This window comes from Hypomesus transpacificus, chromosome 7, assembly GCF_021917145.1.
Source record: "Hypomesus transpacificus isolate Combined female chromosome 7, fHypTra1, whole genome shotgun sequence".
NCBI classification, from domain to species: Eukaryota; Metazoa; Chordata; class Actinopteri; order Osmeriformes; family Osmeridae; genus Hypomesus; species Hypomesus transpacificus.
The window spans coordinates 2574731-2588257 of NC_061066.1; the positions used below are offsets into that span (position 1 = coordinate 2574731).

General features: G+C 42.9%; 2 protein-coding genes across 2 annotated transcripts; both read right to left on the reverse strand.

The window, feature by feature from the left end:
• Positions 1 to 368: 368 nt before the first annotated feature.
• LOC124469302 (protein mono-ADP-ribosyltransferase PARP12-like) lies at positions 369 to 5702 on the reverse strand. Its single transcript, XM_047022484.1, has 12 exons — positions 5355 to 5702; positions 5011 to 5146; positions 4448 to 4775; positions 4240 to 4290; positions 3888 to 4014; positions 3567 to 3732; positions 3223 to 3343; positions 2946 to 3042; positions 2687 to 2771; positions 2432 to 2562; positions 2189 to 2340; positions 369 to 1888 (listed from the first exon to the last, which is right to left on the reverse strand). Exons 1-12 carry the CDS (start codon positions 5612 to 5614, stop codon positions 861 to 863), a joined length of 2682 nt encoding a protein of 893 aa, XP_046878440.1. The 5' UTR covers positions 5615 to 5702; the 3' UTR covers positions 369 to 860.
• A 198-nt stretch (positions 5703 to 5900) lies between these two features.
• On the reverse strand, positions 5901 to 12331 carry LOC124469303 (protein mono-ADP-ribosyltransferase PARP12-like). Its single transcript, XM_047022485.1, has 12 exons — positions 12002 to 12331; positions 11665 to 11800; positions 11102 to 11429; positions 10432 to 10473; positions 10102 to 10228; positions 9770 to 9935; positions 9460 to 9580; positions 9183 to 9279; positions 8930 to 9014; positions 8674 to 8804; positions 8431 to 8582; positions 5901 to 7206 (listed from the first exon to the last, which is right to left on the reverse strand). The coding sequence occupies exons 1-12, from the start codon at positions 12259 to 12261 to the stop codon at positions 6218 to 6220; spliced, it is 2634 nt and encodes an 877-aa protein (XP_046878441.1). The 5' UTR covers positions 12262 to 12331; the 3' UTR covers positions 5901 to 6217.
• Positions 12332 to 13527: the final 1196 nt, after the last annotated feature.

Consider the following 13527-nt stretch of genomic DNA (forward strand, 5'->3'; position numbering starts at 1 on the left):
TTCTTCGATAGCCAAACAAATGTCCTGGTGCACGTAACTCTGTCAGGCTACTGCATTTTGTACTTCTGTCGATTAATTTCTTATTTCTTGTCTACTGCATCCAATCAGCGACGAAGTGTAGTACCAACCCTTTACGTTTTGAGTTAATGTAATGTGTTTTTGAGTTAATGTCATGTGTTTTTGAGTTAATGTAATGTCATTTCCCATTTGGGGGAGCGTGTCGTTGTATTGGGGGGAGGTGAGCACGTCATCCTATTTGGGGGAAGTTGACTCATTGACTGAATGAGTGTTTTCATTTGGGGGATGCAGTCATATTAGTGGGTGTGGTTTGCACTTCAGGCCCACCGTAAATGCCAGGACGTAATTGACTACTAGCTGTGAATAAATAACCCAACAATTTCACTAAAAGAGATACACGCTGACGTCCTGTCAGTTTATTTTTTTGTCCTTATTAGTCCTGTGTGAAAAGTGAAAATATTAAAATATACAAGGGAGAAAATTGATAAATACATTCCTGCTTTAGTGTAAGGTACTATGTAACGTATGTGTTCAATCAATCCATAATTAACTTATCATAATCAGTTTTACAGTGATGCTGAGGTTACATTTCATCAAAATGATTATCCTGTGTGTGCAATAACAACCCCATTATAAAAGAGTTCAAATGCCATTGAAATCTGTAACTATGAAAGAATAGCATGATTTAACACTTGTAGTAAAGCTGCATTACAATTGTTCGGACAAGCTTCAACAAAACAAAAAAAGCATACTTTTCTGCTCATCCAGAAAATAGTGATTTTAATCATTCTGATTTGTTGCTAGTTAATGTTTAATAGTTTACTAGACACTCATTTGAGATTTTAGCTGATTAGACATTTGTCTTTCTTAGTTTTTTGTTGTTTGAAATACATTGTGGAAGGTTCTGTGTCCGGGTCTGGTTCTGGGTCTGAGGCCAGAGCCGGAGCCGGAGAGGGCTTTGGGTCTGAGGCCGTGGCTGAGGTCGGGGGCAGAACGTTGTATTTCAGGTGGAGACGTCTGGCTAGCTGGGCATCTTGCTCTATCTGACTATTGTTGGGGGGGGACACTGTGGTACATGAGGCTGAGGTTGAGGATGGATCTGTTGGTAGAAAGTTGTATCTCAGGTGGAGAAGTTTGGCCAGCTGGGAATCTTGCTCTATCTGACTATTGTGGGAGGGAGACACAGTGGTACGTGAGGATGTGCCTGGGAATAGAACTGGATCTCGTGCAGGGGTTGGAGCTGGGGTTGGGGGTGAGAATATAACTGGGGCTCGTGCAGGGGTTGGAGCTGGGGTTGGGGGTGAGAATATAACTGGGGCTCGTGCAGGGGTTGGAGCTGGGGTTGGGGGTGAGAATATAACTGGGGCTCGTGCAGGGGTTGGAGCTGGGGTTGGGGGTGAGAATATAACTGGGGCTCGTGCAGGGGTTGGAGCTGGGGTTGGGGGTGAGAATATAGCTGGGGCTCGTGCAGGGGTTGGAGCTGGGGCTGAGGCTGTGGCTGGGAATATAACTGGGGCTTGTGTAAGGATTGGAGCTGAGAATGGGCCTGGGACAGAGACTGAAGCTGGGACTGGACGGTTGTATGCCTGGTGTGGCAAGTCCAGGACATGGGGTTGATCGCCATACGTGATGAGGTATTCTGGGTAGACCAGGTGTTTTTCAAACACCACAAAGATGGAGGGGTTTGTTACGTTGTCTACACAGCTGTCGTAGAAGACAGTGTCTCCTCCATCTTTGGAGGGAGGGCGGAGGTAGCTGGAGTCTCCTCTGGTGTAGTCTCCCACCAACACACGACACACGAACATGGACTTGACAGATGACTGGCCTGTGTAGCTGTGAGAGTATTTGGCATCCTTGGCAAAGTAGCTCCCTTATAGTTGATAGACAAAGGAGGAAGATACATATATAATCCACAGAAGTATTCAACCATTTTGCATATTTTACATACATAATATAGTTGAAAGAATCTACTTTTAAATAAAAATGCAGTTGTGAAGTATTCAAGAAACATGTTGTGAATTACTGCTTTCCTTAAGGTAAACTACGGGGAAGTACTGTTGTACCTACAGTAAAGTACAACTGTAAACTACCATCAAGTGGCCTACGACTGTAAACTACTTTAAACCTTTTCAATGATGACAAGTGATAATGTATCTCTGTCCTGTCCCACCTTTTCCATACGCAGTCCCATGCGTTCCACAGATCCTCCAATCAAAGTTGCTGTGACAGATAGCATCGATGTACTTGGAGTCTGTGCCGTGGAAGAGCTTCTTCTCTGTTGGACTATTTCCAACATTGCTCTTCTTCATCAGATCTCTTTGCCTATTCAGAAAACATACAACAATAGATGTGTCACAGAACACCCTGACAGACTTGGATGAATGTGGTTCTTGCATGTGAGAAAGGGGCATACCACTGAAAGACCTCCCAAAGCGCTCGGTTCTGAATCCTCTCAATCTTGTGAATGCGTAGGTCTCTGACAGTACTGGTGAAAAGCTGCTCCATCTCTTTGTACTCAAATGCTGACGTCTGGAGGAGAACTTTCTGATGGTAAAGGATGAGAGGTATAATGTCAATGTAAAGGAGGAAGGATACACTCTTTCAAAGTTGCACAATAAAGGATGGGAAAGAAGGGCATTAGGAATGCCCGTACATTAGGAAATCATACCTTGAATCCTGTGTCAGGAGTTTGACCCTTGTCCCAGTGCCCTGGTAAGGCTTTGAAATTGGATTGATTGTTGGGCATTCTTTTGCTGAAGTAAAAAAAAAAATGGAAGTGTTGAATAGGAGGTGTTGAAGTTACAGTAACTGTTAACAAAATAAACATGTGGTTTGATCAGCCAAGACAAACAGATAAATCCTGTTTACTTCCGTCACCAAACTACGCTCAACAACAAAGAAGTACAACATCACCATCAATACTGTACCTGGTTTTGATTGTTTGTGCATCAGACGAAGACACAAATTTGGGCCGTCTTCTCACAGGTCTTCTGGTACCATATCTCTTGTTTGTCTGCATCATGTCTAAGGAGACAAGCCTCTTATTTTTGAGGTGATTCATTGAACTAAACACCTCCCTGTGGACACTGCTGCTGTTAAGAGTCCGCATTATTAAAATGATCTGTCAAAACTATAATTAACAGCAGCTACAGCATGATTTCAGTGCTGCATTTATTTCCTGGTTGTCAAGTTATCTTCACTGACCTTTGAAACTGAGAGTGTAGCTCTGAGACCCTGCAGTGAAATCCATGTCTGACTTGTCGTCACTTTGGAACCTCTGTTCCAGATCCTCACTGGTGATGCTGGCCGTCCTGAGGGCTGCACTCTGCAAGGAAGTCATGAAAGAAGTTTGCGTTTGATACATTATTGTTTCACATTCTAGAAAATGAAGGAAAGACACTTTTGTAAAAATACAAAACTGGTCAAAAACACGGTTCCATAGTAATTATACTATAAATACTATGGAATATACAAGTTATAACTTTCTTTAGCTCCATAAGGCGTTGTTCTGAACAGTATAGACTTGAACTACAGTGTTTCCAACTCACTGCTGTAGCATACTGGATCCAGTTTCCAGACTCATCCTGCCAGTACCACAGCCACTCAGTAGTGAGGATGAAGTTGGGCTGGAGGATGGACGAGATGGTTGACAGACGTCTGGCCTTGTTCAGGTCGCAGGTCATGTCATCAAAACACACCGGCTCCAGTCCCTGACTAGGAAAAGAAGGAAAAACTCAGATTCTGTCCATTTTGGGGAAGGAGAAAATTAAAAGATTATTGGCTAAGTTGTCTGTCATTATCGAAGGTCCTTCAGTGTGTAACGTTCTGTATACATTGTGGCATTAAGATTCAGCAAGAACAGAACAAACCTGTGTATCTTTGATGGGTCACAGTAGTCCTTCTCAATCTCCTCGTTGTTGGGTAGGGCTGTCCACTGCCTCCCCTCCTTCTCCTCCCACTGGTACGGCAGGGTGGAGTGGACCTTAAAGCACCTGTCTGAAACACCAGACCTGGGTCGATTACTCTTTACAAATGCTGTGAAATGCTTGCCTGCACTTGAAAACAGTACCAGCTGAAATGACCTATAAGTGTCAACTTTCAGCCCAATTAAACACCAATCCAACACACTTTACTTTAAGTGATCTTTGAAATATCACTCCGAAGAACTGGATGCTTGGATTAAATAACAGATTCATCTTCACAAAATAACAATTTCCTTACCATCATGTTTGCAGCTGCCCTTGACATAGTACATACATATCTCAGTTTTGTCTGAGAAAAGATAAACAAAAAGGTTAGTCAAGACAACATCGACTCAGCAGTTCAGGAATACGGCCTGGAATCAGCAGCACAACACCACAGTACATATCGTATCTTTCAAAACGTGAGGCCTTTGACCACCACCGTCCTGGTTCTGCCTCTACAGTACCTTTCCCCCTCTGCGTCCCTCTGTTCGGTCCCCTGTTGTCTGCTCGTGCGGCCCCGGCTGATGGTCGATGGCGATTGCCGTGTTCTGCCCGATCCTGGTGTCTCAGAGCCTCGATGCTGGTGTAGATGGACTTGATGCGTCCAATGATGTGGTTGGGGACTCCTCTGTCCTGCAGGGTCTTCAGAGGGTGGGGCTCGAAGAAATCGTGCGCCCGTGGACAGCTGCATGCGCCGCGGAGATAGTTCTCACAGATGTGCATCCTCCTGCAGTTCTCACCATCAGGGCACTTCCCATACTCTCCCACACCGTTGTTGTAGGAGTGACACACCTGGGTAGGAGGCCATGAGGAAGATAATCAAAGGGGTTTGTGAAGTAGTATTTGAGAGAGCAATTGTATCTATCTATTTATTTGTAACTAAGCAGAATTGGTTAAGTCCTCTCCTCCTCAATGCAAATAGCTTTATAGCTTCATTCAATTAATCACTCTTTTCTTACACTGAGGAGTGATTCTAACCAATTAAACTCAATTACACACATACTTTCAATCCAGATACATTACTTACAGGGGGTAAGAGTGAGTTGTCATTTAAGAGTAACAAGGTGCAAAGTTCATCTCTGTCCAGGTCCTTTAAACCATTTTCTCTCAGAACCTTGGCATTTTGAGCGGTGAAGAGTTCATGTCCAAAGCGACACACCGATCTTAAAGCACAAATAAATATCTACGTTAGTTCCAACATTCACACACAAACACCAAAGAACACACATTCAACATTGGTTTGCTGCAATAACGCAGGCTTAATATTCCTATCACGTGACAAAAAAATATGTGAAAGGGTAACGCAGCTTAAAGACAGATCACAAACACACTTTTGGAAATATTTAATCTCCGTATCCATAACTGACCTACCTGTGACAAACTCCTAATAAAAATCGTTTACATAGGTGTAATTTGATACAACCATGACAATCTTTGGACATGCACAGTCGAACTGTGGTTTTTGCTATAAGTGAACGCTCTCCGTCAACAACTGCGATAGAAAATCTTTCTCGATTGACAATCGCGTTCCACAGCTCACTTAAGTCGCCCAAAGAAATGTTGACCATTAATTCATCGACATTCATTGAACCATAATTTGCGCAGAGTAGTTTAGTTATTTCAGAATCCATTGTGTTTACCCAACATAGACTGCTATGCAACGCGCTGCAATAAGGGTTTCGATGAGGTACATTTGTGTTTGTGACAGGGCTTCCACTGATGATGAATCGAAACCGAAACTTATTCTATTTGAGCCCATATTCACCAATCAAAAGTTAAGTATTAGTTACACTCCCTTCTTAGGCCAAGGTTCCACTGAAATGACCCACACAATGGAAATATGACATGCTCAATTAAGTTTCAATCTTCCCCACTCATGTCAAAAAGAAGATTGAAATTAAAAACCACACAAAAAGCTGCATTTTAATTTGATTACTTATATTTATTTCAACAATCCATAATATAGAGTTAGGCACGTTGAGAGCATCATTGCACCTGAAATCACAAAAATGAAAATGTAAACAACATGGAGGCATGGATTTGGTTGATGTTTCCTAAAAACCCTTGAAAAAATCCCAGGGATCCCGAGAGGGCTTTGGGTCTGGGGCTGAAGTCCGGGACAAAACGTTGTATCTCAGTCTGAGTCTGGGCTGCTCGTCATCTTGCTCTATCTGACTATTGTTGGGGGAGGACTCTGTGGTACCTGAGGCTGAGGTTGAGGCTGTTGTTGAGAATTAGTCTGTTGGTAGAAAGTTGTATATCAGCTGGAGACGTCTGGCCAGCTGGGCATCTTTCTCCATCTGACTATCGTGGGAGGGAGACACTGTGGTACGTAAGGCTGGGGCAGGGCCTGGGGCTTGTGCAAGTGCACGAGTTGAGGCTGGGGCTGGGAATAGAAGTTTGGCTCGTGCAAGGGTTGCAGCTGGGGCTGTGACTAAATGTGGGGCTCGTGCAAGGCCTGGGGCTGAGGCTGGGGCTGTGACTAGATGGGGGGCTCGTGCAAGGGCTGAGGCTGGGGCTGTTACTAGATGTGAGGCTTGTGCAAAGGTTGGAGCTGAGGCTGTGACTAGATGTGCAGCTAGTGCAAGGGCTGGGGCTGAGGGTGGGGTTGTGAACAGGTGTGGGGCTTGTGCAAGGGTTGGAGCTGAGAATGGGGCTTTGACTAGATGTGGGGCTCGTGCAAGGCTTGGATCTGGGGCTGGGACTGAGACTAGATGTAGGGCTCGTGCAAGGGCTGGGACTGAGGCTGTGAATAGATCTGGGGCTCCTGCAAGGGTTGGAGCTGGGGATGGGGTTGAACGTTGATCAGGTACTGGAGCTAAGAATGGGGCTGGGACAGAAACTAGAGCTGAAGGTGTGACTGGATGGGAGGTGGGCCTGGATAGCTGGTTTGGACTATACTTTATGGTCACTGAGGATGACACTGGGACTGGTTGGTTGTATGGCTGGTATAGCAAGTCCTGGACATGATTGCCATACGTGATGAGGTATTCTGGGTAGACCTGGTGTTTCTCAAACACCACAAAGATGGAGGGGTTTGTTGCGTTGTCTACACAGCTGTCGTAGAAGACGGTGTCTCCTCCATCTTTGGAGGGAGGGCGGAGGTAGCTGGAGTCTCCTCTGGTGTAGTCTCCCACCAACACACGACACACGAACATGGACTTGACAGATGACTGGCCTGTGTAGCTGTGAGAGTATTTGGCATCCCTGGCAAAGTAGCTCCCTTATAGTTGATAGACAGAGGAGGAAGAGACACATATAATCCACGGAAGTATTCAACCATTTTGCATATTCTGCATACATAATATTGTCGCAAGGTTCTAAAGTAAAATGTTGTCATATAATATTCTACTGTAAATGACTACTGTACAGTTATAATGTAAATTACTACCGTAATTTGTAATTCGACTATAAACCGCACCTGAATATAATCCGGAGCAGCTAAATTGAATGATGTGTACATATATAAGCCGCACTGGACTATGAGCCACAGGTGTTTTAATGTTTAATTACCATATATAAGGGTTCGTGCACAGAGGGGATTGTCGGGAAAGAGATGCTTCAGGAAGCTCCCATTAAGCTCCTATTAACTTTTTAACAAACAAGTTGCATATTTGCATAACATATTCAAGTGTTACCATGTGATCCAATAGTAGCTACAGAACATATACTGTGCTGTGTAAACTGTACTGTATCACATAGCGTTTCAGACACACAAACTGTTCAACTGTTTCAAATTTAAACTGTGCTCTCCCAGTGCACATACCAGCAGTGATCTACAGCAGTGGTTTTCAACCAGTGGTCCTTGAGGGAGTGCTAGGGGTTCCCCAGCTAAATTAGTTAATAGCGTCACAATCATTTAACCACTTAACTATGGCTATTTTTTAAAAATCTTGAAAATCTGTGCACATCTTAAATATCTATTTTCTTTAAGAGAAAATTTACTGAAATCTTTGTAAAAATCCATAGATTAGCCGCACCGTTATATACAACGCAGGGTCGAAAAAATGGGAAAAAAGGCGTGGCTTATAGTCCGAAAATGACGGTACTCTAAAGTTATACTGTAAAGTACTATAAAGTACAAAAAGTTAAGTATTAATTTGTCTTACCATAAAGTACAGTACTAAAGTAAAATGGTAAGAACTGCTGCTGTAAACTACACTAAAGTACAACTGTAAATGAACATTAAGTTGGGGTCGGATGGCTGAGCGGTTAGGGAGCCAGGCTAGTAATCAGAAGGTTGTTGGTTCGATTCCCGGCTGTGCAAAATGACCTAGTGTCCTTGGGCAAGGCACTTCACCCTACTTGCCTCGGGGGAATGTTCCTGTACTTACTGTAAGTCGCTCTGGATAAAAGCGTCTGCTAAATTACTAAATGTAAATGTAAATAGAATTGTAAAGTAAATTAAATCTAATCTATGATGATGAGAGATCTGATCCTGTCCCACCTTTTCCAAATGCAGTCCCATGCGTTCCACAGATCCTCCAATCAAAGTTGCTGTGACAGATAGCATCGATGTACTTGGAGTCTGTGCCGTGGAAGAGCTTCTTCTCTGTTGGATTATTTCCTCCATTGCTCTTCTTCATCAGATCTCTTTGCCTATTCAGAAAACATAGAACAATAGATGTGTCACAGAACACCCTGACAGACTTGGATGAATGTGGTTCTTGCATGTGAGAAAGGGGCATACCACTGAAAGACCTCCCAAAGCGCTTGGTTCTGAATCCTCTCGATCTTGTGAATGCGTAGGTCTCTGACAGTACTGGTGAAAAGCTGCTCCATCTCTTTGTACTCAAATGCTGACGTTTGGAGGAGAACTTTCTGATGGTAAAGGATGAGAGGTATAATATCAATGTAAAGGAGGAAGGATACACTTTTTCAAAGTTGCACAATAAAGGATTCGGAAAGAAGGGCATTAGGAATGCCCGTACATTAGGAAATCATACCTTGAATCCTGTGTCAGGAGTTTGACCCTTGTCCCAGTGTCCTGGTAAGGCTTTGAAATTGGATTGATTGTTGGGCATTCTTTTGCTGAAGTAAAGAAAAATGTGTTGAATAGGAGGTGTTGAAGTTACAGTAACTGTTAACAAAATTAACATGTGGTTTGATCTGCCAAGACAAACAGATAAATCCTGTTTACTTCCGTCACCAAACTTCGCTCAACAACAAAGAAGTACAACGTCACCATCAATACTGTACCTGGTTTTGATTGTTTGTGCATCAGACGAAGACACAAATTTGGGCCGTCTTCTCACAGGTCTTTTGGTACCATATTTCTTGTTTGTCTGCATCATGTCTAAGGAGACAAGCCTCTTATTCTTGAGGTGATTCATTGAACTAAACACCTCCCTGTGGACACTGCTGCTGTTAAGAGTCTGCATTATTTAAATGATCTGTCAAAACTATAATTAACAGCAGCTACAGCATGATTTCAGTGCTGCATTTATTTCCTGGTTGTCAAGTTATCTTCACTGACCTTTGAAACTGAGAGTGTAGCTCTGAGACCCTGCGGTGAAGTCCATGTCTGACTTGTCGTCACTTTGGAACCTCTGTTCCAGATCCTCACTGGTGATGCTGGCCGTCCTGAGGGCTCCACTCTGCAAGGAAGTCATGAAAGAAGTTTGCGTTAGATAAATTATTGTTTCAGATTCTACCCCATGGAAAGAAACTTTTGTAAAAATACAAAAACTGTCAAAAACACTGTTCCATAGTATAAGAACTCTCTTTAGCTCCATAAGGTGTTGTTCTGAAGAGTATAGACTTGAACTACAGTGTTTCCAACTCACTGCTGCAGCATACTGGATCCAGTTTCCAGACTCATCCTGCCAGTACCACAGCCACTCAGTAGTGAGGATGAAGTTGGGCTGGAGGACGGACGAGATGGTTGACAGACGTCTGGCTGCATTCAGGTCGCAGGTCATGTCATCAAAACACACCGGCTCCAGTCCCTGACTAGGAAAAAAAGGAAAAACAGATTCTGTCAATTTGGAGGGAGAAAATGTAAAAAATATTGGATTATGTTGTCTGTCATTATCGAAGATCCTTCAGTGTGTAACGTTCTGTATACATTGTGCCATTAAGATTCGGTAAAAACAGATTCAGCAAGAACAGAACAAACCTGTATGTCTTTGATGGGTCACAGTAGTCTTTCTCAATCTCCTTGTTGTTGGGTCGGGCTGTCCACTGCGTCCCCTCTTTCACCTCCCACTGGTATGGCAGGGTGGAGTGGACCTTAAAGCACCTGTCTGAAACACCAGACCTGGGTCGATTACTCTTTACAAATACTGTGAAATGCTTGCCTGCACTTGATAACAGTAGCAGCTGCAATGATCTATAGATGTCATCGTTAAGGCCAATTTTAAACGCCAATCAAACGCACCTCCCTCTGGAGAACTGGTTTAATGCATGGATTTACAGATTCATCTCTACAAAATCACTATTTCCTTACCGCCATGTATGCAGCTGCCCTTGACATAGAACAAACATATCTCTGAGGAAAGATAAACAAAAAAGTTAGTCAAACCAACATCGACTGTCACACCAGTAGTTCAGGAAAAACAAGCGGAGCAGGTTCATGCAGGGGGACGCGAGACCTAGCGCGTCAGCAAACGTCATCACGTGTCAAGGCACACCCTCTAATAGGGTGGGGTATATAGCAGGGATCCCAGCTCCTGCATTGCTAGTGCGACACAGACACTCTCGGTCTCCTGCGGCCTCCACCTCCCCGGCCTCCCCCCTTTTGTCTGGTTCTTCTTTTTCTTCTTCCTCAGGGGGAATGCGTCCCTGCTCTCTGCCCGGATGTCGAGACGGTGTCTCAGGAGACGGTGTCTCAGTTGGGTGCGGCAGGGAGCCGCTGCGAGCATAACCATCCGCCAAATCAAATATTACAATAATGTATTGTAACGTGTGTAATAAAGTATCAAGTAACAGAACATTACTGAGTCCTCCTGCCTGAACCAGCAGCACAATACTACAGTACATATCATATCCTCCAATGTCCATTAAATGATGCTTTAGTTCATAGAAAACTTGTTTTCCTTTCATGAATATTACAGCAATGTAACTGCACTGGCGTGAGGCCTTTGACCACCACCGTCCTGGTTCTGCCTCTACAGTACCTTTCCCCCTCTGCGTCCCTCTGTTCGGTCCCCTGTTGTCTGCTCGTGCGGCCCCGGCTGATGGTCGATGGCGATTGCCGTGTTCTGCCCGATCCTGGTGTCTCAGAGCCTCGATGCTGGTGTAGATGGACTTGATGCGTCCAATGATGTGGTTGGGGACTCCTCTGTCCTGCAGGGTCTTCAGAGGGTGGGGCTCGAAGAAATCATGCGCCCGTGGACAGCTGCATGCGCCGCGGAGATAGTTCTCACAGATGTGCATCCTCCTGCAGTTCTCACCATCAGGGCACTTCCCATACTCTCCCACACCGTTGTTGTAGGAGTGACACACCTGGGTAGGAGGCCATGAGGAAGATAATCAAAGGGGTTTGTGAAGTAGTATTTGAGAGAGCAATTTTATCTATCTATTTATGTGTATGTAAGCAGAATTGGTTTAAGTCCTCTCCTCCTTAATGCAAATAGCTCTTACCAGCTTCATGCAAGTTATCACTCTTTTATTAAACTGAGTGATTTTAACCAATTCAACTCAATTACACACATACTTTCTAGATACATTGCTCACTTACATGGGGTAAAAGTGAGTTGTCATTCAAGAGTAACAAGGTGCAAAGTTCATCTCTGTCCAGGTCCTTTAAACCATTTTCTCTCAGGACCATGGCATTTTGAACGGTGAAGAGGTCATGTCCAAAGCGACACACACATCTTAAGGCACAAATACATATCGACATTAGTTCCAACATTCACACACAAACACCAATTTTACACATTCAACATTGTTTTTATACATTAACGCAGTCATCTTCCTATCACGTGACTAAAAAGCTGTGAAAGGGTAATGCAGCCTATCTAAATACACAGATTGCAACTCTTTTGTGCATATCTCCATATCCATAATTGACCTACCTGTGACAAACTCCTAATAAAAATCGTTTACATAGGTGTAATTTGATACACCCGTGACAATCTTTGGACATACAGAGTCGAACTGTGGTTTTTGCTATAAGCGTTCGCTCTCCGTCAACAACTGCAATAGAAAATCTTTCTCGATTGACAATCACATTCCACAGCTCACTGAAATCGCCAAAAGAAAGGTTGGCTGTTAATTCATCGACATTCATTGATCCATAATTTGCGCAGAGTAGTTTTGTTATTTCAGACTCCATTGTGTATGCCCACCATGGAAAGCTGTGCGACGCACTGCAATAAGGGCTTCGAGGAGGTGGTTTTGACAGGTTACCACTGATGATGAATCGAAACCAAAACGTATTCTATTTGTTCCCATATTGACCAATCAAATGTTATGTAAATAATATTTTGTTACACTCCCTTCTTAGGCCAAAGTTCCACTGAAATGACCCACACAATGGAAATATGACATGCTCAATTACGTTTTAAACTTCTCCACCCATGTCCAAAAGAATATTCAAATAAGAACAACACAAACAGTGGCATTTTGATTCAATTACTATAATTTAATTCAACAATCCATAATATAGTTAGGCACGTTGACAGCATCGTTGCACCTGAAATTACACAAAATAACCCCACAACGACAGATTTAAATGAAAACAACATGGAGGCATGGATTTGGTTGATATTTCCTAAAAACCCTTGAAGAAATGCAAAAAACCTGAATTATCTTTAAGTTTGAATATATCCTTACTAACACATCTCAAGGTGTGCTCTAAGAGATTTCCTTCAAATGTAGTTTTGTGTTAGGTCCAGGGCGTGTTCACAGTTAACACTGGGTCACAGTTCACATGGCTGACAAGGTTAGCCATGTTACCTCTAAACATCATCAAGTTCACTGATTTAGTTTCTAGTACCTGGCCATTTAAATACATTAAATACATTTTTTTTCCAAAAGCATGTAGATGACCTGGTCAACAGAAGATGAGAATGTATCTGGGCTTCCTCTATAGAAATAAATGACATATTAATTGCCAAAAAACGTAATGTTAAATTAAAAGTAATTGTTTTATTACACATCAGGCCTTGTTGGTAAACTTTCAGACACAGCCCATAGGACTTTGGACTAGTTGAACCTTACACAATGTCTATATCCACATTTTTATCATACAAGTTTCTTGTAGGCAGACATCCTTGTAAAATAATTACACAACTTTCTCCAATGGGAAACCCTGCCATGAATCCTGATGAATAAATCATTTAAAAAAAAAGTCTGAATAATGCTTTATTAGCCTTGTCTACACTATAAAGGCAAACCAAAGTGACAGTGTAAATAAGGACACAGAAAAATGATTGATAATATTTCATGCAATTAGGATAAAATACAAAGGGGATGAATCACTCAGACTAAAAGTGCTTAAATGACAGAATGACCAAAAGAATGATGAACTAAGAAATGATTATACGGTTGCTAAACTTTGCTGTATATTTTCAAATCACGTACAACTTGCATTGATATA